At 49.9% G+C, this 25,676-nt stretch overlaps 8 protein-coding genes across 8 annotated transcripts; 3 read left to right on the forward strand and 5 right to left on the reverse strand.

The window, feature by feature from the left end:
- Positions 1 to 1,489: 1,489 nt before the first annotated feature.
- PGRI_072390 (SH3 domain protein) lies at positions 1,490 to 5,245 on the reverse strand (the record flags this gene model as incomplete). The annotated part of the gene is made up of 3 exons (XM_040794953.1): positions 1,490 to 3,312; positions 3,371 to 3,463; positions 3,517 to 5,245. 3 exons carry the CDS (start codon positions 5,243 to 5,245, stop codon positions 1,490 to 1,492), a joined length of 3,645 nt encoding a protein of 1,214 aa, XP_040652630.1.
- An 871-nt stretch (positions 5,246 to 6,116) lies between these two features.
- PGRI_072400 (Rtr1/RPAP2 family protein phosphatase) lies at positions 6,117 to 7,076 on the forward strand (the record flags this gene model as incomplete). Its single annotated transcript, XM_040794954.1, has 1 exon — positions 6,117 to 7,076. One exon carries the CDS (start codon positions 6,117 to 6,119, stop codon positions 7,074 to 7,076), a length of 960 nt encoding a protein of 319 aa, XP_040652631.1.
- A 516-nt stretch (positions 7,077 to 7,592) lies between these two features.
- Positions 7,593 to 8,141, reverse strand: PGRI_072410 (40S ribosomal protein eS17; the record flags this gene model as incomplete). Its single annotated transcript, XM_040794955.1, has 3 exons — positions 7,593 to 7,673; positions 7,729 to 7,926; positions 7,995 to 8,141. 3 exons carry the CDS (start codon positions 8,139 to 8,141, stop codon positions 7,593 to 7,595), a joined length of 426 nt encoding a protein of 141 aa, XP_040652632.1.
- A 454-nt stretch (positions 8,142 to 8,595) lies between these two features.
- On the reverse strand, positions 8,596 to 10,005 carry PGRI_072420 (mitochondrial 37S ribosomal protein bS1m; the record flags this gene model as incomplete). Its single annotated transcript, XM_040794956.1, has 1 exon — positions 8,596 to 10,005. One exon carries the CDS (start codon positions 10,003 to 10,005, stop codon positions 8,596 to 8,598), a length of 1,410 nt encoding a protein of 469 aa, XP_040652633.1.
- Positions 10,006 to 10,343: 338 nt separating this feature from the next.
- PGRI_072430 (SDR family oxidoreductase) lies at positions 10,344 to 11,556 on the reverse strand (the record flags this gene model as incomplete). Its single annotated transcript, XM_040794957.1, has 5 exons — positions 10,344 to 10,850; positions 10,905 to 11,195; positions 11,249 to 11,381; positions 11,433 to 11,484; positions 11,535 to 11,556. The coding sequence occupies 5 exons, from the start codon at positions 11,554 to 11,556 to the stop codon at positions 10,344 to 10,346; spliced, it is 1,005 nt and encodes a 334-aa protein (XP_040652634.1).
- A 1,099-nt stretch (positions 11,557 to 12,655) lies between these two features.
- Positions 12,656 to 21,774, forward strand: PGRI_072440 (uncharacterized protein; the record flags this gene model as incomplete). Its single annotated transcript, XM_040794958.1, has 4 exons — positions 12,656 to 12,782; positions 12,839 to 19,473; positions 19,529 to 19,914; positions 20,499 to 21,774. The coding sequence occupies 4 exons, from the start codon at positions 12,656 to 12,658 to the stop codon at positions 21,772 to 21,774; spliced, it is 8,424 nt and encodes a 2,807-aa protein (XP_040652635.1).
- Positions 21,775 to 22,225: 451 nt separating this feature from the next.
- PGRI_072450 (HesB/IscA family protein) lies at positions 22,226 to 23,457 on the reverse strand (the record flags this gene model as incomplete). Its single annotated transcript, XM_040794959.1, has 2 exons — positions 22,226 to 22,597; positions 23,131 to 23,457. The coding sequence occupies 2 exons, from the start codon at positions 23,455 to 23,457 to the stop codon at positions 22,226 to 22,228; spliced, it is 699 nt and encodes a 232-aa protein (XP_040652636.1).
- Positions 23,458 to 23,761: 304 nt separating this feature from the next.
- On the forward strand, positions 23,762 to 25,399 carry bna5-1 (kynureninase; the record flags this gene model as incomplete). Its single annotated transcript, XM_040794960.1, has 4 exons — positions 23,762 to 23,951; positions 24,020 to 24,363; positions 24,431 to 24,911; positions 24,960 to 25,399. The coding sequence occupies 4 exons, from the start codon at positions 23,762 to 23,764 to the stop codon at positions 25,397 to 25,399; spliced, it is 1,455 nt and encodes a 484-aa protein (XP_040652637.1).
- Positions 25,400 to 25,676: the final 277 nt, after the last annotated feature.

Raw genomic sequence — 25,676 nt, forward strand, 5'->3', positions numbered from 1 at the left:
CGAAGAGGACGGTCCCTCTGTAACAACCCCGGCTGGTGCTCCTTCTGAAGTAGTTGTCTTACTTGCGGAACCAGTCACAGCTGTACTTGGTGACAAGGTAGTGGTGGTCCCTGTTCCGACACAGAAAGCCCGTGTCTCAGTCTCGTCGAGGTTGGCATAAAGGGTCGTATCGCAGTCCCCTGTCAGCCATGAAATCCCTAGGACAAATTCAGCCATTGTTATGTTGTAGTCAGAAATCAATATACTGCATGTGTAGACTGGATTTCGGTTAGCATCTGAATAAAATTACATATGCACTGGCCAAGCTAGAGAAGCTGTACGCATAGCTTGCGGCATAGCTACCTTCAGCATCAAATCCATCAACAGTGCCAAAACAATTGCAGTTAGCGATCGTATCAGGCTCGGTGGCATTAGTTGGCATACAGTCAGTCCAGATGAAGCTAGGTGCTATTTCTATTCATATTAGTGCCAGAATATAGGAAGTATAGAAGAGAGGATTTGGTACTTACCCGTACTGTTCTGATACCGCAGGACACAGTAGCTGTGAGCCGGATCTAAAGTGCAAGTGCTGATGATATTGGTATCCAAGCTCGGGTTCCAGGCAAACTATTCGTCGAATGAGACTTCATTCGATGAAGGTGTTGTTGGTTTGATTGTGGTAATAAATGCACGCTGAGAGGTACCAGGCAACTTCGAGGTTGTTGTTGATTATATATTGTTTATCCGATCCAGGCGAAAGGAAGAGTAGGATATCATCATCCGGACAGAATCCCTGCAGTGGGAGGACAATAAAGCGATACCCCCATTAATGTACTCTGGCAGTGGAACATTGCTTATCTCGGATTCATCGATGGCTTCTGCCAGGTTTTCGATGTGGGTGATGGCGAACACGGTAAGGATCTTCTTAGATAGGTCGATGGCAAAAAGAGTGGAAAGAGGCTTTGTGCAAACGACTTTTCGATGTATAACCTCTGAAAAAAGGACGTAGTTTGTGCTTAGACATGTCCAATACCCGTAGGAACTAATGAAGCGTGAATTTTAAGTAAACATATATTAGCGTCGCCTAATACAATACTTTCCAACATGGGATATTTATCTACAAATAAGCCGTGACAATTTTGCGACAAAGCAAAAGGTTGAGGATAGTATCTCATAGTTTGCTCGGATAGAATCATGCAAGATGTACCATTGACAAAAAAACGAAAAGCTGCACGCTCGCTCAATTCTCCATCAGAAAGGGACCACCATTCTCCATCTCAAATTACCACACTAAGTCCAGATGATTCACAAGAAGGGAGCAGGACAAGTAAAGCGAAAAGGAAGAAGAATATAGAAGACAGGGGGAGAAAGGAGGCTCCTTTTCATTCATACATGATCCCATCCAATCTAGAAGGGGAAATCAAGAAACACAAAAGAAAGGGTCGTCTGCTCATAGCGCAATAGCTGCAACAAAAAGGTCGAATTCTCAAACCGGAATCCTTTCATCCATTTACTTGCTGGCTTCCCAGCCCACCCAGCTACGGGGCATCACTCGCCAGACCTTGCATTCGCCACTGCGGAGGTCGTTTAGCTTGAAGCTCTCCATCTTGACCTTCTTGCTCTCGCGGCCTTGCTCCCAGGCTCGGATCTTCTTCTTTGTGCCATCCCAATCGACCACGATGCCAACGTGGTCGGGCTTTCCAACCTCCGCGCTGTACTTCTGGTGCATGGTGCCGCGGTGGCCCTGGAATCGGGCGTTGCGGAAGCTGACAATGTCACCGGCGCGGATTTCGTCGTTCTGAGTCACAGAGGCATTGGCTAGGTTGGAATAAACCGAGGCACCATATCCGCGGGTCCCCACGGGAAGTAGTGCGTCGGAAAGAGGGCTGAGAAGATACTGGACCAGCCCGAACGGAGTGCCATCCCCAACAGTAGAGTTTTGGATCGAGTTGACAGCTTCCGAGATTCGCGTTCCGAGCTGAATATGGGCCTGCTCAAGCTGGTCCTGGCGAAGCGGGAGCGGCGGGGGTTCATGACGCTGCTCGAAGGAAACATCCGCAGGGTTCTTAGGGTCGAATTGAACATTCAAGACTGTCTGAGAGTAATCGAGGAACAGGATGTATACATCCTTCGAGACTGTAGTTTTGCCACCGCGGTTCGTGGATGCGGTTTCCTCGATCTCGAAAAGCAGATCACTGCGATTCTGGAAAGCTGGAGGCGGAGTGTTTGGTTTGGTCCACCAGAGGGTATACTCGGCGAAATCAACATCAGTGGCAATGTAGCCTTGGTAGCCTTGGTCAATAGATGGACGAGAAACATCCATAGACCGACGAACGTTAGGCTGATTTCTGAGAAGATCCATAGATGCCCGCTGGGTTCGGGCTGTGGACGGAGATGGCAACCCCGGAGCCTGGCTTTGCGGAGGCAGAGGAGCCAGTGAAAGACGCTTCTCATGCAAAGGGGAGGGTCTTTCTTTTACCGGGCTTTGTACAGGGGGTGCATCATAGAGATCGTCGTATCCATCGGCTGCTTGTTGCGGTGGGGGAGGAGGAGGAGCCTCTGGGCGGCCGTGCGGGAGGGGCGGAGATGTGGGAAGACCATGTCGGGGAGCGGAGTAGTTGAAAGGGTCATACTCAACATCATCGTCATCGCTAACTAGCTCTCGGGGCGGGGGAGGAGGAGGCGGCCCCCTGGGTGTGTCAATAGACGCACGTGCATTTCGGGGCGGCTGGTTTGGGGGCGGAGGCGGAACTGCTCTGGGAGCCGTAGGTGGAGGAGGAGGGGGATGCCGGGATTCCTGGGGGCTGCGCGGGGACTGAATAGAATGGTCATCGGTCGTAATACCCTCGTCAAGACTGGAGTCACGTTCGTGGGCTTTCAGAGCATCCTTGTGTTTCACTCCCGATGCGATATCAGTGTCGTAATCTCCATCATATTCAGTAACCTCTCCTTCCGCTTCTTCTCCAGCCTGTCGAGCAGGGGACAACGCACTCATGCGACTATCAGCGGTAGATCGGCGACGAAGCTGATCCGGAGGCGGTGGAGGGGGAGCGCGGCCTTGCGACGATGGTGGCATGGGTGGATTGACAGGAATAGGAGGTGGTACACGGCTAGCTCTCTTCTCAGCTGCAGGGGTTGAAGCCGTAGAGGGCACGGGGTCATATGTTTCGGCACGGCGAGAGTCAATCTGATCAGGTATCGCAGGTGCAGGCACAGCTGGTGGAGCAGCTGAGGTATTCAAAGACAGACTAGATGTGTGCACCGACAATTCATCATCGGACTCGTCACCCTTATCGGCAGTGGTGGGCCGTGGTAGAGGAGGAACCGGTCGGGCTGTGTATCATGGTCAACCCCAGGTCAAGTAACTTGTTTCGGGGTCTAAGGTACTCACCTCCAGGAACTGGCGGAGGGGAAGCCGGTGGCTCACCTGGAACAGTCGGGACGGGCCTTGACTCTCGAGGAGGTGGAGGTGGAGCCGAATGATCTGCGAACATCAGGAATTGAAATCCTGCATTAGGCTGCGGGAGAATATCTTACCTTGGGATGGGGGAGCCGGGACCGGACGATCAATAGAAGCACGAGGCAGCGCACCCTCGTGGATGACCTCCTCGACGTCTGGCGTCTCGAGTGCAGAGTGTTGTTCCGTGAGTGGAGTTGCTAAAGGCTCCTCCACTTCCTTCTCCACTTCAGTAGAAGAAGGTACCGGCTTGCTAGCCACGTGCATTCCAGGGAGGGGAATCATAGGCACTGGGGGGGCATTGGCCGGGGAGGTGGGCTCAGATTCGGGCTCTGCAAGCCTCTTCTCTGACTCACCGGGAGTCTTGGGCTTGCGAACACCACCGGCACCAGACATGCCTGGCATACCTCCGGCAGGCGGGCCGAAGAGACCCATCATACCCATGCCGCCACTCATCTTGGCCATCCGCTCGCGCAGTTCCATTCTGCGCTTGGTTTCAGGATCCATTTCCTCCTCCTCCTCCTCCTCCTCTTCTTCTGCATTGCCCTGATCTTCAGCATCTGCCTCAGCAGTTTGCTCGACTGTGCGAGTCGACTGTTGACGCTGGGCGACGGGACGAGGCTGAGGCTCATCTTCCTCATCATCCTTACCAGTGGACGTTTCACCTGCATCTTCGGAGTCCGCAGCAGCCGAGTAGTCGGCATCATTGGCGTCACTCGCGACTTCTTGTGTGGGCGAGAACGGAGCAGCAGGCTGTGAAGGAGCCGTGGCCCTCAGTGTATCAACACTAGGATCTCGGGCGGCCGACGATTCTTCAACAGACGGTGACTCCTGTTCCTCATCAAGGGCTGCAGGAGCAACAGGTTCATCCATTGACTTCTTAGGAGCAGGGCGGGAGGGCTTTTCTTTCTTCTGAGCTGCTTCGGCATGACGCTGAGCTTGCTCTAATTGCTGCTTCTGGAGCAATGCAATTCGGTCTTTCAAACTAGTTGGCTTGGGCTGGTCCTCGGCGCCCTCTTCGCCGCCTTGAATCGGAGCAGGCCGGCTTTCAGAAACCGGGGGCTCGCGGGCAATTTGTTCCTTCACATCGGGATCCTCGTCTCTTTTGTAGATCTTGGGTGCAGGTTCTCTCGGTGGAGGCTTGTAGGCGTCCCGGCTAGGAGGTGGTGCGACGAAAGGCTTCTTGACGAAGGATGGCTGGGAACCGCCCGGTTTAAACGGGGTAACGGGTGCTGCTGCGGGCTTGTTAAATGCAGCAATGCGATCCCTGAACGACGACCCCGAGGGTTTCTCCGCTACGGCTGGAGGCGCAGGTTTTGAGGGTGCCTTGGCTGCGGATTCAGTTGGGGCCACGGGAGGTACGGGAGCGGGCGCCTTTGCCGGCTGCGAGGGTGGGGATACAGCTTCTGCTATAGGCGCACTCGCAGATAGAGGAGGAGACTGGGGGAGAGGCGACTGCGAAGATGTAATCTCATGATCTTCCTCTGTGGGCTGCACCTCTGGTTCGGGCTCGGGCTCAGCCTGCTTGCTTTCGACCACGGGGGACTCCACTGGCACTGGCTCGGGCTCTTTTTTGGGTCTGGGTCGAGATGGTCTCGGAGGGGCCGGAGGCTCATATTTCTCAACGAAGTTTTTCGGGAATATGCCCTCCTTCTTGACCCCCTGGGCGTCTGAGTATTCACCGTAGTACCAATCATCGTCCTCTAGGGCGGTGACGGTCACGATTTGACCGATCGGGAAGTTGAGATCGTCATCGTGGTCCGAAACATACTCGAAGACCGAGCGAACCGTAAAGGGCGGACCTGACATCTGGAAAGTCAAGTCCGAGGTTTAGACTTGGGATAATCGGTGTGGAGTGAGGAATGCTAAACGAGGCTGTGACGCAATGACGCTAGAATATCTGTACAGAGCAAATCGCCAGCTTCAATACGTTTAGCATGTAGCAATATTTAAGGCGAAACGAATCAATTCCTTTGTGGTACGATGGCGTGTCAGCTTAGTTGAAACGGACGACGTCAACGAGTGGGAGCCTACAACCAAGAGATGAGGGGGGGAGGGACGACAGAAGCACTCACGGGGAGAACCGAACACCCTATTCAGGGCCAGCAAAGAATCGATGCAATATGAAAAAAAGAAGAACAGGGTGAGAAAGACGAAAAAAAAGTATTAGGGGAGGAGGATGTAGAGAGGTGGTCGTCACTTGGCGGGATGAGGGAAATGGGCTCCACTGGAGACGATCGGCGGCTAACATCAACCAGGGAACACACACATGGGGGGAAAATGTGTTGAATTTCAAGTTTATATGATTGTTATATGCTTTTACATGTATATAGGCTAACTAGTTTTCAACGGAAGTATATTGGGTTAAGTATATCTATCGGTGGATATAGATGAACTTATATAAAGAGAAATATAAATTGTATTGAGTACATGGTATATAACATGTACAAGCTACTCCTTACAGTGATCCTAAAATAACATAAAAGTCAATACTTGAGGTAGATGCCCAAAGCCTACGTCAGCAGTGAAGTGTCTTAATTGAGGATCCGGGGGGGTTTTTGCCTCTTCCGCTTTGGAACCGAATTCTGCTAGTTTTATTTCATTTTTCGATTTCTCACCTCACAACTCAACTCATTTTCAAAATTGTCTTTCATATATTGCAAAGTCTCAATTCAAAATTATGGCACAGTCAGGGCCAAGCCATGCTCTCAAGACCTCTCTTCCCGAGACATACGCTGCTGTCAATGCCCAGCAACCCCCACCTTCATACCTATACCCTACTCAAGAAGAGCAAGACAAATACCTAGCAGGCAGGCCCGGCGCAACCCAGAAGCATCTGGAAGTCGCCCTGGAACACGCGCAACAGATTCAGACCCAGAAAGACGCCGAAGATATTATCCTAAACCGCATCCTGGAGCTCCTCGAACTCCCCTCTTCCCCGAAAGCCGACCCTGCCGCACCATCCCAAGAAGATACTATAAAATTCAAACACGCGCTAGCTCCATTCCGCCCCAGCGACTACGACAATCTAATCCTGGAGCGAAACTTCGAAGACTCGTGCGGATACACTCTATGTCCTCGCAAGTATCGCAAACAAGACAGAGGACCAGGAGGCGGGTTCCAATTTAAATACGGCCCCAAAGGAAGCGGGCCAGGGGGGCGCGGACGCAGCGTCGATATTGTTTCCGAGGACCGCGTCGAAAAGTGGTGCTCAGATGCATGCGCAGAGCGTGCTCTTTGGATAAGAGTGCAGCTTTCTGAGAAGCCTGTGTGGGAACGACGGGCCGGGGATACGCGGGGCACGAATATTCTACTGCTTGAGGAAGCTCGCGCCAAGCGCTTAAAGGCACCAGCGGCTACTAGCAGTGTATCTTCCGTTGTGGATGATTTGCAGAACATGGGACTTGGAAATCGCGATCGGTCCCAGGAGCTTGCGTTGGAACGCGGTGATACCAGCAGAATCCGTCCGGATGGACGCGTTAACATCGATATCAGAGAGAATCAGCGTGGCTCTCAGGCTCCTGTAGCCCCACAAATGCGCCCGGAGGATGCAAATGGCGGCTCCATTGAAGGATATATGCCCAGGGAGCAACTAAAAGTGGATGAAGATGGCGACACGGATTTGCTCAATCAACTCTGACCAAGTAAGGTTGCTATGGGACCCAAAGGGGCTTGTCGGCGTTTTACTTCTAATACCCGGTCAATGTTGACATTGACTAATGAGTAATGAACAATCTACGCAGAGACCATATATATATGGCTATAGGCTGGCCAGCAGGACTCATACGTACATATAGATATGTAGACATGAATCCAGACATGACTCAGACTGCCAAAGGCCTCGAGTCAGTTAGACCAAGGTACTCCCCAGTCCAACAACTCCTACATAGTCCAACCCAGAGAGTTAACTCATGGGTAGACATGAGAGAAAAAAAAATGGCAATCAAGCGTCATCTCCTTGCGGAGAATCGGCGACACCTTTCTCAAAGAGAATCATGTTTATTCATTCCTCATCCAGGAATAGCCTTCCACACTAAGCTAAGCCATGCTAGCCGGGCGAAAAGCCAGCCAGAACAGACATTGTCGGGGTAACCGCCAAAGATCGACCGTAGGCCAGAGATGAACTTTTTTTTTTTCGTTATTCCGGGCGCTGGATTTAGCGGGGACCGAAACGGCGGGGACGCTCAGCCTGCTGCTGCTGGCTGACAGCAACAACGTTGACCTTGAGGTTGTCGAACTGTAAAGGTATATTAGATATATTCCATGCTATGCACTGTGTAGGGAAAACTTACGCCCATGGACTTGAGAAGGTCCTTGGTGTCGGCATCAACGTCGAGCTGGCCGGACTCGGTCTGGGAGACATCGAGAGCGGAGACCTCAGGAACGTACTGATCCTTGCGCTCACGCTCCTCCTCCTGAAGCTTGAAGGAGATACCGCGGACGGGACCACGCTGGATGCGCTTCATCAAGTGGGTGGTGTAACCAGCGATCTAGAAAAAAAAATTCAAATCAGAATTGGAGGTCTCTCAAAGGGCGATGCCATTGTATGGAATCTCACCTTGTTGCGAAGACGCTTGGAAGCAATGATGGCGATCTCATCACAGATACGCTTGTTGGTCTCGAAGTCGAGGGTCAACTTGGGGTAGTAACGCTCGATGATGACCTTAGCGGAGCGCTTGACTGTCTTGGTACGGACGCGACCCATTTTGGCGGTTGTTGGCTGGCGGAATGAAGTTCGAAAGATCGAGAGTCGTCGTGCCGATTTGGATGAGTTTAGAGCAGGCTTTCGCTTAGTCCTGTGCGGGTCCTTGCCCTAGGCCCTAATAATGGAGTCACGTGGCACTTTACTGATTATGTAATATATTAATGCCACCTGGGCACCCGCGCTTGCTGTTTTAGGAAGGTAGCAAACACATCAAAAGTACATCATCCTTAAAGTGATATACGTACGATTATTCAAGTTGAACTTAATTGTCTTGTAATTTTCCTTTAAGTGGGGAATGGGGGTTTGCAATGTTCGCTGTGAAAATAACATGATATTGATGCATCTGATTTATATGACATAGTCAAAAACGAAAAATGAAAGTAGCTTTACACAAGCACCAAATCTATCATACATGGTACAATCCCTTGCACATCCAACCAGACTTCACCTATCCCTATGACCTAGAGTTGAGGTTGTTGAGAAGGCTGCGGGCGACGTCCTCTGTTCCCCTCGTTGGTTGCCTTCGGGGACGGTTCTCCGTGGAAGGCTGGAACCGAGGCTGGCCGAATGACTGCCGATCCAATCTTGGGACTAGCGGGGATGGGGCAGTGGCAACATCGGAGATGGTCAAGGTACTCGGCTTGTGGTGGTCTTCAATTCCGTAAGGGGCCTTGGCGGTTGCACTCGCGCGGTAAGATGAAAGGCCAATACGGCCCTCGGAGTCAATCGAAGCCCGGATGGGAGTGACCCAGTATTTACCTCCACCAGGGATGGACGCATCGAAGAAAGTCAGACCGGGGGGTGTGCCTTGCTCCACAAAGGTCATGGCATTCAGATCTTCAACAGCAATACCACCAATACCTGCGAGGGCCCGGGCCATGCGTCCCTTAAATCGGCCCTTGGGGCGCAAGATGCGAGCCTCCACGGGGCGCTGGTGGGCCTGTGGGCCAAACTGGGCATGGTTATGAATCAGAGCGTGTGATCGTGTGTATGACAGACCGGCAGATGGGTGTGTCTTCGGGGGTCCTGAGACGGCGTATTCGAATGAGGACAGCTTGGTTCCAGGGGATTGGTAATACTTGCGCCCGATACGCTCGCTAGGAACGGCAGGGGGGGAAGCGAGGTCAAGCAGATCAAAGACCACAGGTCCGAGAGCGAATGGGTCATTACGCAGAGTTTTGATATAGGCATTGAACTCCGCATCGGTGACAGTTGCAGGACGAGCTTCCAAGTCCTCTCCATTATCCTGTGCTAGTTTCCGTTTCTCAGCAGACCGCTTAGCAATAAATTGTTCACGAAGCTTCTGCAGGAGCTCAGGCTTCTTGCGGGTCACTTGTTTCAAGTACGCTGCGAACTCTGCCTCCGTCTGCCCAGCAAGCCAAGGACCAGTGTGTCTGAATTGTTTGGCACCAGGTTCCTGGAGACCCTGGCTGGTCTCGGTGTTATCGAGATGCGTTTCGAACGGACTTTGATGCCTTGGCACGACACTTGTAGCATAATTGACTTTGGAGGGAAGGGACATAGGCATGTGCAGCTCCTGGAACTTCTCGAGGGTCACAGTGTGATCTGCGGCGGATTCGAAGTCGGTGACATGTTCATAGGTATCGAGGGCGTGCAACCTGACTACGGGTCTCGATGATTTCTCCGATGTCGACTTAGCCGGTAAAGGTCGCTTCAATCCCCAGTCCCCTCGGGCTAGTGATGATTGCGGTGTAACGATCGAGGCTCGGATGGGGTGAGGCAGGGTTGCGGTGTTGGATTCCCTCAATGTTGGGTCACTGGGCCCATTGAGAGTTTTGGGGAGGGCGAACAAGCGCGATTTTCGCAGCAAGTTCGCCGTTGGCGACAGCCTGGCAGAGGCCATCTTGTTTAATGGATTGACTATGTAATCTTGGATTGCTGCCGCGAGAAAAGTTGACCGGAGAACACGGGCGAAAGCGGTACGGTGAGCGACAACGACTCAACCCGCAGTTCTAGATCTATACAACGCATCCAACATCTTCGAGCAATCTTTGCCGGGTAGATTATCTTCCTCATACATATGTGAAATGTAAGATGCGATTGGTGTTGGATAAAATCTGTTACTTAATATTGCTCTAAAATACGTAATTGTCCGACAAGGATATTGGAGTTGTTCTACAATGTGTATTCATTGACTCAATCTTGATCTATGAATGAAAAATATGGAAGGCAACTTCTAGTTTAAACACCAACAGCTAGGATAGAATCAACAGCGTCTGACACTGTCTGCTTCAGTGGGCGATAATTGAGTCCGAGAACCTTTTTCGACTTAGTATTGTCGATCCCATAGATGTTTTCCGGGAAGTCGCTGGGAGAGTCTGCAGGGGGAAGTTTAGACTCTAACTGGGGGTGAGTCTCGCGCATAATATCTGCAAGTTCCTTGTTCGAGAAATAGCCAGCGGTGACAAAGAATCTCTCGCCTCCTGCTTCAGGAACTTCAATGGCTCTGACATGTGCGAGCGCCACGTCACGCACATCCACCCACAGGAAATTGCCCGTTGGGGCTATTTTCTCCTTCATTTGACCCTGGACGAGATTCCTCATGCGCTGGTTCGAGGTGTTGATAGTGTCAAGGGAGTTGAGATAATGGACGATCGGGCCAAAGACCAGTGGTGGATTGATGGTAGCAATATCGAAATTTGGCTTTTCCTTGTCGACGAAGGCCCAGGCTGCTTTCTCCGCAAAGGTCTGGTATGGAACTGCCTTAGCACTTGAATTTGCCGACCATCAAACTTCACCTACCTTGCTACCACGGTAAACTTGCGAGTGATCCATCGCCTCTTCCCACGTCAACGGATTCCATTCTTTCTCACTGTAGACCTTGGGATGCTGCTTGCCGTTCACCATGGCCGCGTAAGATGACGTGATGACCACTCGCTTCACGGTAGGGGCGTATTCTTTGATTGCTTTTAAAATCCCGGTCGTTCCCTTGATGGCTGGGTCAAGGAAGTCTTTCACAGGGTCCTGAACGTTATAATGGAAAGGGGATGCGGTATGGATAACATAGTCAAAAGGAGGGCTTGATTTGACGGCCTGTTGCATTTCAATTAGTTGTGTATGTATTTAATAGGGAAAGGATATTCTACCTCATCAAATGCCCCATCCTTAGCTACATCATTGACAATCACATAAGATAGCTTCTCCTTCGGCACGTCGGGGTGAGCCTCGATAATCCGTTTTCCCTTCTCATCTGATCGAACAGTAATAACTGTATCAAAACTATTAAATCGTCAACCTTCAATCTCCAAGCAATAATGTGGCTAAACATACTCATGCTGTAGCAGAATGTCGACAATGTGGGCGGCAATGAAGCCACTGCCTCCTAAAGCGGATAGTCAGATTGGAGTTCGAGGGCAGACCAAAATCACATACCAGTCAAAAGAACTTTAACCATGATTAAATAATAGACGTCGATCAAGAATTGGGGATAGCAAAAGAGCGAGGAGGGCTTTTATGGTTCCCAAACCCCTCGATCCCGTCATCCCCCGCAACGGCCTATTACGGCCTAGAAAGCTTGACCGGCGATTATAAATACAATCCCTGGTGTTTAAGGAGTTAAGCTACTGCCTACATAGGTAATGTGGTTCAAATAGGCAATTCCGGAGTTCCGGAGAGCTTCTCTCTTATCTCTTTGATACATGATTCAACCCTTGTACATCTAGTAGAATCTTAGCGTGTGTCAGACCAAGGCCTATATATGATGTTAGCAGCAATGCCTATACTAAATATCTTTCATGCTTGCTTCCGCCACATATTCTCCCATGTGACAGGCTGCATCTTCTATATGATATTCTAATTCAATTGACTCATATCTATGTTAGCTACTACTGCCTGTAAGACTGTTCTGTGAAGCTTCGTCTAGGATGTGCTAGAGGCCTGGTATTAAATCACTTTATCCATATTGAGCATGTTAGTGTCTTCATAGGGAGTGAATTCATCTTAACGAAAGTTTGAACGAGCCTCATCACACTTATAGATGCAACCTTGGAAGCAACCATGTGCACTTCTAGCTCCGTAGAAATCTCAAGGGTACGAAACAAGCAAAGATAACCTCTTTCCTTGAAATTATGTTCACGATAAGCGCTCCAATGCCTTTCCATATGATATGGTACATGTACAGATATCAGATGCCTGAATCGTCAATGCCACCGGATCCTTTGGGTGATGTGTTTTGGCGGGGATGATATAACTCGATTCTTCGATACACTAGAATTTGAATAATTTTCAAATACCAGGGATCGTCAATATAGTGAAGATCGTCAAAATAAACAAAATAGTAGTGATCACTTATAGAATAGTAGATAGTCGAGAGTGCCAGAATCGCAGGGAGTCAGGGAGTCGGGAACTCCAAACTGGCCCGTGCACCCCTCGACCTTCTCCAAGCCTCACACATGACCCTCCCTCTACCATCCAACTTTATGCGCTCTGCGTGTTTTTATTTTATGGCCTAGACCTTGTATTCCAATGTCCACCCCGGGGTGTGATTTACAAATATGGCCCAAGCAGGTGCAATCACAGACGTGACCCAAAGGTTATTTGTGGAGCTTAAGTCGAAGAATGAGGAGGCCAGGGCCAGAGCTGCCTACGAGCTTTACGACAATGTCCTATCCGTGTCTAGAGGTATTTTCGATTGAAAACCCGAGACATTTAACTAGCTAACATATATCCTCTTGCAGATTGGCCGTCAGAGAAATTCGTGGAATTTTACAACGCCGTTAGCCAACGCATCGCCCAACTCGTGGTCAACGGCAGCGATGCAAACGAAAGGATCGGTGGCTTGTTAGCCCTCGATCGGCTTATTGACTTTGATGGCGTGGATGCCGCTCAGAAAACAACGAGATTTGCCAGTTACTTGCGCAGCGCCCTTCGCAGCAATGATAACGTGGTCTTGGTGTATGCGGCCCGATCGCTAGGCCGCCTCGCAAAGCCCGGCGGTGCTCTAACCGCAGAACTGGTGGAAAGCGAAATACAATCTGCATTAGAATGGCTACAATCCGAGCGTCAGGAAAGTCGACGGTTTGCAGCAGTGCTTGTGATCCGGGAACTGGCCAAGGGCTCACCAACACTCCTCTACGGCTTTGTGCCGCAGGTCTTCGAGCTTGTCTGGGTTGCCCTTCGAGACCCGAAAGTTCTCATCCGTGAGACTGCCGCCGAGGCCGTCGGCGAATGCTTTGAAATAATCGTGGCTCGTGATTCTCAAGTCCGTCAATCATGGTTTGCACGGATACACGATGAAGCCCTCCTGGGCTTGAAGTCCCATAACATCGATTGGATCCATGGCTCTATCTTAATCATCAAGGAGTTGATCCTGAAAGGTACAATGTTCATGAAAGAACATTATCGGAATGCTTGCGAAATCATCCTCCGTCTCAAGGACCACCGTGATCCAAAGATTCGCACCGAAGTCGTCCTCACCATCCCCATTCTTGCCTCATATGCCCCCACCGATTTCATTGAGATCTATCTACACAAATTCATGGTCTACCTCCAAGCGCAACTCAAGAGAGACAAGGAGAGAAACTCCGCCTTCATAGCCATTGGAAAGATTGCCAATGCAGTGGGCACCGCTATCAGCCAATATCTCGATGGCATCATTATCTATATTCGAGAGGGGCTTGCAATGAAGGCGAGAAATCGGTCAGGAGTGAACGAAGCCCCAATGTTTGAGTGCATCAGTATGCTGTCCCTTGCAGTGGGACAGGCCCTCAGCAAATACATGGAGGCTCTTCTAGATCCCATTTTTGCCTGCGGGCTGAGCAAATCATTAACACAGGCTCTGGTTGATATGGCCCATTACATTCCTCCCATCAAACCTATGATCCAGGAAAAGCTTCTTGATATGCTGAGTATCATCCTTTGTGGAACGCCATTCCGTCCCCTCGGCTGTCCTGAAAACCGACTACCTCCTATGCCATCATTCGCAAAAGACTTTGCACCCCATGAACTTCACTCCGATTCCGATATCGCATTAGCACTTCACACGCTGGGCAGCTTTGACTTCTCTGGGCACATACTGAACGAGTTTGTGCGTGATGTTGCTATCAACTACGTGGAAAATGATAATCCTGAAATTCGAAAAGCGTCAGCTCTTACATGCTGTCAGTTATTTGTTCACGATCCAATCATTAACCAAACCAGCGGACACTCCATTCAAGTTGTCAGCGAGGTTATTGACAAGCTCTTGACTGTGGGTATTGGAGACCCTGACCCTGAAATACGACGCACCGTTTTGTGGTCGTTGGACCGCAAATTTGATCGTCATTTAGCACGACCAGAGAATATTCGATGTTTGTTCTTAGCAGTCAATGATGAGGTTTTCGATGTCAAAGAAGCCGCGATCTGCATTATCGGTCGACTTTCCAGTGTCAACCCTGCTTATGTCTTCCCGCCACTACGTAAACTGCTGGTCAATCTTCTCACTGGCCTTGGCTTCGCGAATACCGCCCGCCAAAAAGAGGAAACAGCTCAACTCATCAGTTTGTTTGTCTCCAATGCGACAAAATTGATCAGATCATACGTTGATCCCATGGTGACCGCGTTGTTGCCCAAATCAACAGACATTAACCCCGGCGTTGCTGCCACTACTTTGAAGGCTGTCGGTGAGCTCGCCAATGTCGGCGGCCATGAGATGAGACAATATCTGCCGCAGATTATGCCAATTATCTTGGACTCACTCCAGGATCTTTCGTCGCACACCAAACGCGAAGCTGCGCTTCGGACGTTGGGACAGCTGGCGAGCAATTCAGGCTACGTTATTGAGCCATACATGGAATATCCGCATCTTCTTGCCGTACTGATCAACATTATCAAAACTGAACAGACAGGCTCTCTGCGCAAGGAGACCATTAAGCTTCTCGGAGTCCTCGGGGCCCTCGATCCCTACAAGTACCAGCAGATCAGCGAGATTGAACCCGATGTGCATCATATCAACGAAATACAGAATGTTTCTGATGTTGCCCTCATTATGCAGGGCCTCACTCCCTCCAATGAGGAGTATTACCCCACGGTGGTCATCCATACTTTGATGCAGAACATCCTGCGAGAAAACTCTCTGGCCCAATATCACTCAGCTGTCATCGATGCCATCGTCACAATCTTCAAGACTCTGGGCTTGAAGTGTGTCCCATTCCTCGGACAAATCATTCCAGGGTTCATCTTGGTAATCAGGAGCGCGCCTGCTAGCCGTCTTGAGTCCTATTTCAATCAGATGGCAATCTTGGTGAATATTGTGCGACAGCATATTCGCACTTTCTTGCCAGAGATAATCGAGGTCATTAGAGATTTCTGGGATGCTTCATATCAAATCCAAGGTACGATTATATCCTTGGTCGAGGCGATTGCAAGGTCATTGGAAGGAGAATTCAGGAAGTATCTTGCTGGCCTGATTCCTTTGATGCTCGATACGCTGGATAAAGACACATCACCTCGTCGCCAGCCCTCTGAGAAGATTCTTCATGCCCTTTTGATTTTCGGTACAAGCGGAGAGGAATACATGCATCTCATCATTCCTTCCATTGTTCGTCTATTTGATCGGCCACAGAATCCTCAGAGCATCCGAAAATCCGCTATCGAGAGCTTGACAAAACTATCACGGCAAGTCAATGTCTCTGACTTTGCATCCCTAATGGTTCATTCCCTGTCACGAGTCGTGGCTACTGGTGATCGTGTATTGCGTCAAGCGGCGATGGACTGCATTTGTGCTCTCATTTTCCAACTCGGACAGGACTTCACCCATTACATCCATCTTCTCAACAAGGTCCTAAAAACTCATCAGATCACGCATGTCAACTACCAAATCCTTGTGACGAAACTCCAGAAGGGCGACCCGCTCCCGCAGGACCTCAATCCAGAAGAGGTTTATTCTTTCCCCACTGATGACACCAACTTTTCCGAAATTGGGCAAAAGAAGATTGTCGTGAACCAGCAGCATCTCAAGAATGCATGGGATGCTTCGCAAAAGTCCACTCGCGAGGATTGGCAGGAATGGATACGCCGTTTTAGCATTGAGCTCTTGAAGGAATCTCCATCCCCGGCACTGCGTGCATGTGCTAGCTTGGCCGGCATCTATCAACCGCTCTCAAGAGACCTTTTCAATGCTGCTTTTGTCTCATGCTGGACTGAGTTGTATGATCAATACCAGGAAGAGCTAGTCCGCTCAATTGAAAAGGCGCTTACATCTCCCAACATCTCCCCGGAGATTTTGCAAATTCTTCTCAATCTGGCCGAATTCATGGAGCACGATGACAAGGCTCTTCCCATTGACATCCGCACCCTTGGGAAGTATGCTGCGAAGTGTCACGCTTTTGCTAAAGCCCTACACTACAAAGAACTCGAGTTTGAGCAAGATCAGAACTCGGGTGCTGTTGAAGCCTTGATTACCATTAACAACCAGCTTCAACAGTCCGACGCTGCCATTGGTATACTGCGTAAAGCGCAGGCATATCGTGATGTGGAGCTCAAGGAAACGTGGTTCGAGAAGCTTCAACGGTGGGATGAAGCCCTTGCTGCTTACAAGCGACGCGAGAAGACGGACCCAGATTCATTTGGTATCACAATGGGCAAGATGCGTTGTTTGCACGCTCTCGGCGAATGGAAGGTTCTCTCGGACCTTGCTCAAGAAAAATGGAACCAAGCATCACTGGAGCATCGCCGAGCGATTGCACCTCTTGCCGCTGCCGCTGCCTGGGGTCGGGGCCAGTGGGAGTTGATGGACTCCTACCTTGGTGTCATGAAAGAGCAGACTCCGGACCGCTCATTCTTTGGTGCTATTCTAGCAATCCATCGAAACCAATTCGAAGAGGCCAATATGTACATTGAGAAGGCTCGAAATGGTCTCGATACGGAATTGTCTGCTCTCCTAGGAGAGTCATATAACCGTGCCTACAATGTCGTTGTCCGGGTTCAGATGCTCGCTGAGCTAGAAGAGATCATCACATACAAGCAGAACATCGGCGACCCTGAAAAGCAAGATGCCATGCGTAAAACTTGGAACCAAAGATTGCTTGGGTGTCAACAAAACGTGGAAGTGTGGCAGCGTATGCTCAAGGTCAGAGCTCTTGTCACTGCCCCGCGTGAGAATCTTGATATGTCCATCAAGTTCGCCAATCTTTGTCGCAAGTCCAATCGTATGGGTCTTGCGGAACGGTCGCTTGCATCTCTAGAGACAGTGGTGTCCGATGCCAATGGCATGCGCACTATTGCACCGCCCGAAGTCACATACGCCAGGCTGAAGTTCAGTTGGGCAAATGGTCACCAAGTAGAATCTCTTGAAATGATGAAGGAGTTCACCTCCGGTTTGACCGATGATTTTTCCAGATACAACACACTGATGGCATCAAATTCCGATCATCATGGCGCGAATGGGGTAAACGGGGTCACCGATCAAAACCACCCAGATGTTATCAGCCTGAATGAACGGATCGGTGACGCCAACAAATTCAGAAAGCTTCTTTCCAAGAGCTATCTGAGGCAGGGAGAGTGGCAAACAACTCTACAGAGGGGTGATTGGAGGCCGGAACACGTTCGAGACGTTCTCAACGCCTACTCGGCGGCGACCCAATACAATCGCGATTCATACAAGGCGTGGCACTCCTGGGCACTTGCAAACTTCGAAGTTGTTACAACGATTGCCAGCCAGGCTAATCGTGAGGGCTTGCCTACGCCGGTTCCTCCTCATATCGTTACAGAGCATGTGATTCCTGCCATTCGCGGGTTCATTCGCTCTATTGCTTTGTCCTTGACATCTTCGTTGCAAGACACCTTAAGATTACTCACTCTGTGGTTCAATCACGGCGGAGATCATGAGGTGAATACCGTCGTCACGGAAGGATTTACGGCTGTCAATATTGACACTTGGCTTGCTGTTACTCCTCAATTGATCGCTCGAATCAATCAGCCCAATATCAGGGTCCGGGGTGCGGTTCATAGGTTGCTTGCTGAGGTTGGCAAAGCGCACCCTCAAGCCCTCGTGTATCCCCTGACGGTGGCAATGAAATCGAACGTGACTCGACGCTCTCAATCTGCTAGCAACATCATGGAAAGTATGCGGCAACATAGCGCCAAGCTTGTCGAGCAAGCAGATCTTGTGAGTCATGAGCTTATCCGAGTTGCGGTCTTGTGGCACGAACTCTGGCATGAAGGCCTGGAAGAAGCCTCTCGTCTCTATTTCGGTGATCACAATGTTGAAGGCATGTTCTCAACACTTGCCCCCTTCCATGATATGCTAGACAAGGGCGCTGAGACTCTTCGTGAGGTGTCATTTGCGCAAGCTTTCGGTCGCGATCTGGCTGAAGCCAAGCACTACTGCATGATGTATCGCGAATCGGAGGAAATCGGCGATCTCAACCAAGCTTGGGACCTGTATTACACAGTGTTCCGCAAGATTAGCCGACAACTGCCACAACTATCGACTCTTGATCTTAAATACGTGTCTCCTCGACTCAAGGATTGTTCAGACCTTGACCTTGCCGTTCCAGGAACATACCAGAGTGGTAAACCAGTCATTCGAATCATGAGCTTTGACCCGATCTTGCACGTCTTGCAGACAAAGAAACGCCCGCGTCGCATGACGCTCAAGGGCAGCAACGGAAGTTCTTATATGTACCTTGTCAAGGGTCATGAAGATATCCGACAAGATGAGCGAGTCATGCAACTTTTCGGCTTGTGCAATACCTTGCTAGATAATGATAGTGAGAGCTTCAAGCGACACTTGTCCGTCCAGCGCTTCCCTGCTATCCCATTGTCTCAGAGCTCTGGTCTGCTGGGATGGGTGTCCAACAGTGATACATTGCATGCTTTGATCAAGGAATATCGTGAAAGCCGTCGTATTCTACTCAATATCGAGCATCGTATCATGCTTCAAATGGCACCTGACTACGATAGCCTTACTCTCATGCAGAAGGTCGAAGTCTTCGGTTACGCTATGGACAACACAACCGGTAAAGACTTGTACCGTGTGCTCTGGCTCAAGAGCAAGAGCTCCGAGGCATGGCTTGAACGCCGTACGAACTACACTCGGTCACTCGGTGTCATGTCTATGGTCGGCTACATCCTTGGTTTGGGAGACAGACATCCATCGAACTTGTTGCTTGATCGTGGTAATGGCCGGGTGGTTCATATCGACTTTGGTGATTGTTTCGAGATCGCAATGCACCGAGAGAAGTACCCAGAACGGGTTCCGTTCCGACTTACTCGCATGTTGACATTCGCCATGGAAGTCAGCAACATTGAGGGTAGCTACCGCATCACTTGCGAGGCTGTTATGCGTGTTCTACGAGAGCATAAGGATTCTTTAATGGCGGTTTTGGAGGCTGTAAGTGACCTGGTATATTGACGTTTTAGAACCACACTAACTTTTACTTTTCTAGTTCATCCACGACCCTCTAATCAACTGGCGTCTGGGTACACAAGATTCGTCCCCTGACCGTGTGTCTCTCCCCGCGGACCGCCGCGGTTCCATCATGGATGGCAATTTCGAACCCGGCGCTCAACCGGCCGATTTCTCCCGTCGCCGCCGCCCATCCATGCTCGAAGGCGGTATTCTCGATGTTCCGGAAGGCGTTCCACAAGAAGCCCGCGAGGCACAGAATGCCCGTGCTCTCCAGGTTCTCGCTCGAGTCAAGGAGAAGCTTACTGGACGTGACTTCAGAAATAACGAAGAGCTGAGTGTCAGCGACCAGGTGGACAAGCTCATTGCTCAGGCAACCAATGTTGAGAATATCTGTCAACACTGGATTGGATGGTGTAGTTTCTGGTAATCTGGTTTTGCTCTTGGAGTTCAATGGCGATGATGATATGATATGATGCGTTTTATTTTGATTTCGATTCCTCATGTAATCATAAGATGTGGGAAGGTCCTTCTTAAAGTTGATATCCGATAAACGACTCGTCCTGATGTCATATACCGTTCAGTGATCTCTATAAAACTACCTACGTAGGTAAATGGGCACTTGTACTCTTTTGGAACTCGACTAGGTGAGTACTTCAGGATAGGTGCACTAAAACGGAAAGGGAAAGCCCACATATTTTGACCCTTTTGGAGTTAAAGAGGCAAAGGGAAATTTCGATCTTACTATCTCATTTTACTACATACATATTCATATAACACACTATCAAAAGTGTACATGTAGTTATCGGTTGGAGTGATCACGTGATCAGTGGCAATTGAGCTTTAGGTCCCCGACGGGGATTTACATTCAGACAGCAACTTGCTCATAGCAATTTTTTTTTGTTTTTTTTTCCTCTGCATTTCCAAGATGGGTGGAGATTTGAATCTGAAAAAGTAAGTATCGAGTCCCGACCTCCATATCCAGGAAATATCACTAACCATCCAACCAGGTCATGGCATCCAGGCTTGCTCAAGAACCAGGAGCGCGTATGGCTCGAAGAGAAGCGCGCTCTCGACGAGCGCAAGAAAATCGCGCAGCTCCAGCGTGAACGAGAGGAGGAGCGCCAGATGGAGGAGATTCAACGCCTCCAAGAAGCCTCCGGAAAGACAAAGCAAGTCAACCGGGTCGATTGGATGTACCAGGCACCCTCGACCGAAACCGGGCACTACTCGGAGGAGATGGAAGGATATCTGCTGGGAAAGCGGCGCATCGATGGAGTACTGCTAAAGAATGACCCTGACACAAAAAAGCTAGAGAAGGGTTCGGAGGTGGTGGGCAGCGGTGCTGCGGCCGGCCCATCTATTGTCTCGGCGCGCGATACCATGTCGAAGGTTATGGCGGACCCGCTTCTCGAAGTGAAGAAGAGAGAACAGGCGGCTTATGAGGCCATGGTAAAAGAGACGATCAGACGCAAGGAAAGAGAGAAGGAACGCGGAGATCGCGATCGAGGAAAGGATCGTGACCGTCGCCATCGTACCCACGATTCAAAGCGCAGACGCTACAGTGATGATGCTGGTGATGACCGCCGTGACCGCCACCACCGAAGGTCTTCACCTCGACGACACCGATCTAGATCACCCATTTCACCCGATCGATCTTCCCGCAGACACCGAAGTGACCGTGATCGTGAACGCCGCGACGACGAACACCGTTCAGACCACCGTGATCGGAGGAGTGACGAGAACCGATCTCGCCGGGACGATAGAGACCGGGGCCGAGACCGTCGCGACTATCACGATAAGAGAGACTCCCACTCCAGCCGACACCGAGATCGCGAAGACAGAAGTGCTCGGCGAGAACGCTCACTATCCCGGACCTCTCGATCTCCTCGGCCATCTAGCGATCGCAAAGAACGCCCCGTCGAGGAAGATCGCCGCCGTGACTTCCCCCGCCGCGAATACAATAATCGGCGTGACGGTGGCCGCGCCATGGGGCCGCCCTCTACCCGTCCTCCAACAAACAAGCCGGACCCCAAGGAGCTGGAAGAAGAACGCCGCCGCAAGTTGGCAGAAATGCAATCGAACGCTGCAGAAATCGAATCAGAGCGACTCCGGCGAATCGCTGAGATCACAGCCAAGGAGGAAGAGCAGCGGGAGGCTGACGATCGGCAGCGTTCAGACCGGGGCAGGTTCATGTCTGATGTCAATAAGCGAGTACAAGAAGATACTCTGGATGAACGCATTCGGCGTAGCCGTGGTGGACTTGCGAAGATGGAGGAGGATTAAGATCTCAAATTCGTCTCGGTTTTTACATGAGATTAGGCATTTGCCGTTACTTCAGTCTCTTTATTCATGATTTCTTCTTAGCGATACCAGAAGTTTTGATACACAAATCAATGATATCCAATGTTCAAGCATTTTCTCCAATTGTATCACAGCAGCCAATCCCCTTATTCTTCTGGACATCTAGCCGGGGCACATAATCTAGACGGTACGTACATACTGGCACATCTAAACATAATGATATCTGAGACCAGCAAAGAGACCAAAAGACTACTAAAAAGACATCACAAGACCGCTTATGCACTATTCTTGGCCAAGATAAGAGAAGAGGGGTATAGCATGTAATTATCTATCTCTCCAGTGCGCAGAATGCAGCATAATGTACATAAAATAATAGGAGAAAAAGAAGAAGATAGTAAATACCATCACTCCTATCCCCTAAGAGTCAGATTGCTCAATCACTGACATCAAAACTTGTCCCACAACCGCAATTACTTGTCGCACGGGGGTTGTCCACAATCTTAAACTGGCTCCCGATCAACTCAGTGGTATAGTCCACGGTGCTGCCGTGCAACAGCTCGAGCGAGGGCTCATCCATAACGACCTTGGCCTGACCGGCTGACTCTGTGGCAGCTTCTGAAGCATCTGGTTCTCCTTCAAACACAGTATCCTCTTCCGGGTCAATTTTGGAAGCCCCCTCTAGGGACATCAGATATTGGAAACCATGGCATCCGCCACTGGTGACTGTAATGCGAAGATGGTGGTATGGATTCTCTTCCTTAATGGCGGAGGGAGAAGAGGTTGGGTCGGTGATTTCACGGAGACGCTGCGCTAGGTTAGGATGATCCATAGAAATATATAAAAAAAATGCTCCCATAAGAAGAAACAGAAAAGGAAGCAAAAAAAAAAAAAAAAAAAAACATGCAACAGTGAGGATTCGCTGGTGGTCACCCACCCAACTACTAACTCACCGGCGTGTGGCTTAAGTACGGCTGAGCGGACGGGAAGCCCTGTTTTCCACACGGAAGCAAAAAAAAAAAAAAAAAAAAAACATGCAACAGTGAGGATTCGCTGGTGGTCACCCACCCAACTACTAACTCACCGGCGTGTGGCTTAAGTACGGCTGAGCGGACGGGAAGCCCTGTTTTCCACACCCTATGGTCGCATGTACTAGAAAGAGCATTTGAAGGGCCTATGGCGCACCGTAGGGTCGTCCCTACTCGGCTGAAAGCAAGCCGACACAGACCGGCGCCTGGTACCATGTACCCTGGAGAGCTTCCCATCCGTCCCAACAAGCCAGATAGAAAAGCGAGGCAAAAATAGGCAAATCGATAGCAAAGAAATCCATTATAAACTCACTTCCACAGCCCGGGGCGAAATCCTCATCATAAGCGGTTCTCCATCATCTCCGGTTCTTGGGTTCTGCGTCACCTTGGTCGTCAGGCGGACGGATGAGGAAGAAAAACACGCATATTGCTGGCGGATATAGCGAGAGGTTGATGATTGAGGTGCCGAGCGTTTGAGAGAAGGTGTGCTACTTGCGACAGTGCCTGGCCGGCCAGGAACGACTTCGCCGCCGAGGAATGCGGAGAGGCGCAAAGCCGGTCGGGAGGTCGAGAAGAGCCGGCACGTCTGTGCTCGGGATACCTGGCGGGCGGCTGTCGATGATAATAAATGACGTGACATGACTGATGTGTGAAAGAAAGAAATTCTTCAAGAAGAGAAAGTAGAGAGGTGAAGAACACTTGATATCAAATCAACCCATTCCGATTACATCGGGTTAGTCAGTTTAGTAGTGACGCCATTGGTCAGATAGAGTCGGGAATTATGGGCAGAATAATATCCTTATCAGGAAGGGATCGCCGCATGGTGGGGGACTGCAGATAAATGTATCAACCTTCTATGAGACTTTGTTGAAGTTTTGATTTGGTACAGTTGTCAGATTTATGAATCGTACTACCCCATTTCAGTAACATCTGATTCTATTATCATGGGCTCCCGGCAGCATGTTCGGGACATTGAAAGCGGTTCCCCGCTTCCCTATACAGATGATATCAGGGCTTACAAGAAGGAATATGCCCAAGCTCTTGATGCTCAAGATCCACTTCGGAACTTCAGGGATGAGTTTATCATTCCATCCAAGAAGGATCTCAAGCGAAAGACGCTAACAGGAGACGAGAGTGCGTATCAGGTCCTCTTGTGTGCCCACAAATCCTTTCTAATCATTGGCTTCTTTCCTTCTCAATAGGCGATAAGGTGTCTGATGAAAAATGCATATATTTCTGTGGTAACTCACTGGGAGTCCAGCCTCGTAACACCCAGAAATATATCGAGCAGTACCTGCGAACTTGGGCAACGAAAGGCGTAACCGGGCACTTTGTGCCGCATGACGACCAATTGCTACCTCCCTTTGTCGATGTTGACACTGCAGCCTCCAAGCTTATGGCCTCAGTTGTCGGTGCTTCTCAAAGTGAAGTGGCTGTTATGGGCACTTTGACTGCCAATTTGCATCTGCTAATGGCAAGCTTCTATCGCCCGACCAAAGAGAAGTATAAGATTATACTGGAGGGCAAAGCTTTCCCCAGTGATCATGTATGTCTCTCGGTTGTGCAGTTCAATTGTGGACTTTATTGCTGGTACTAACGCGAATACAATCTAGTACGCGGTTGAGTCTCAGCTCCGTCATCATAACTTCGATCCGAAGGACGGCATGGTTTTGATCGAACCCAAGGATCTAGACCATCCCACCCTTAGCACGGAACAAATCATCAAAGTGATTGATGACAACGCTTCCAGCACTGCACTCGTTCTACTGTCGGCTATTCAGTTCTATACGGGGCAGTACTTCGATATTGAACGGATTACGGCCCATGCCCACTCTAAAGGCATCATGATCGGCTGGGACTGCGCTCATGCCGTTGGCAATGTGGATTTGCAACTTCACGATTGGAATGTGGATTTTGCAGCCTGGTGCAATTACAAGTACGTCAACAGCGGTCCGGGTGGAATAGGAGGACTATTTGTCCATGAACGTCACGGCTCTGTAGATGAGAAACAGCCCGAAAGTGACGAGACATTCCGGCCTCGACTCTCAGGCTGGTGGGGTGGAGATATCAAGACGCGTTTCAACATGGAAAATAGTGAGTGTCTGATTCTGATGTATAGACAGGCAAGACTGACGACTATAGAATTTTTGCCGCAACCCGGTGCCGCTGGATTCCAGCTATCGAATCCCTCTGTTTTAGACATCAATGCAGTTGTCGCATCTCTCGAGATCTTCAACCGGACAACCATGAAGGAAATTCGACAGAAATCCCTCCAACTCACAGGATATCTAGAACATCTTCTGATGAAGTATCCTCTAGATGCGGCTCCTGAAGATAAACCATTCACCCTGATCACGCCATCGAACCCAGCTGAGCGAGGTGCTCAGCTCAGCCTACGTCTCCAGCCAGGCTTGCTGGAACATGTTTTGCATTGTCTGGAGGAGAACGGTGTAGTTATAGACGAGAGGAAACCAGATGTGGTTCGCGTCGCTCCTGCACCCTTGTATAACACTTACACGGAAGTGTGGGAGTTCTGTCAGATCTTTTTGAAGGCGTGCAAAGAGGCCGTTAAGGCGCGTTGACTTGTGTACTTTATTGTCTGAACTGCATTAAGAATCTTTGAGGAAGTCAGGTTAATATTTTCAAATATTCATTTATATCACTCTAGAGCTAATACTACCTATACGGAATAGGTAGATGTCCGTAAAAAGTAGGGATCAACCTCATAGAAAATTCGGCTTTTCGGCACGCCACTGTTATCTCGGTTGGTGAAATTGTCCCCGCTTATGGGCTTACGGGCTAAGGGGAAAAAATGATTCAGAGCTGTTTCTCTGCGTTCTTTGACGCCTTTTTACTCAT

The sequence above is a fragment of the Penicillium griseofulvum genome (genome assembly GCF_001561935.1).
Source record: "Penicillium griseofulvum strain PG3 chromosome Unknown contig_6, whole genome shotgun sequence".
Lineage (NCBI taxonomy): Eukaryota > Fungi > Ascomycota > Eurotiomycetes > Eurotiales > Aspergillaceae > Penicillium > Penicillium griseofulvum.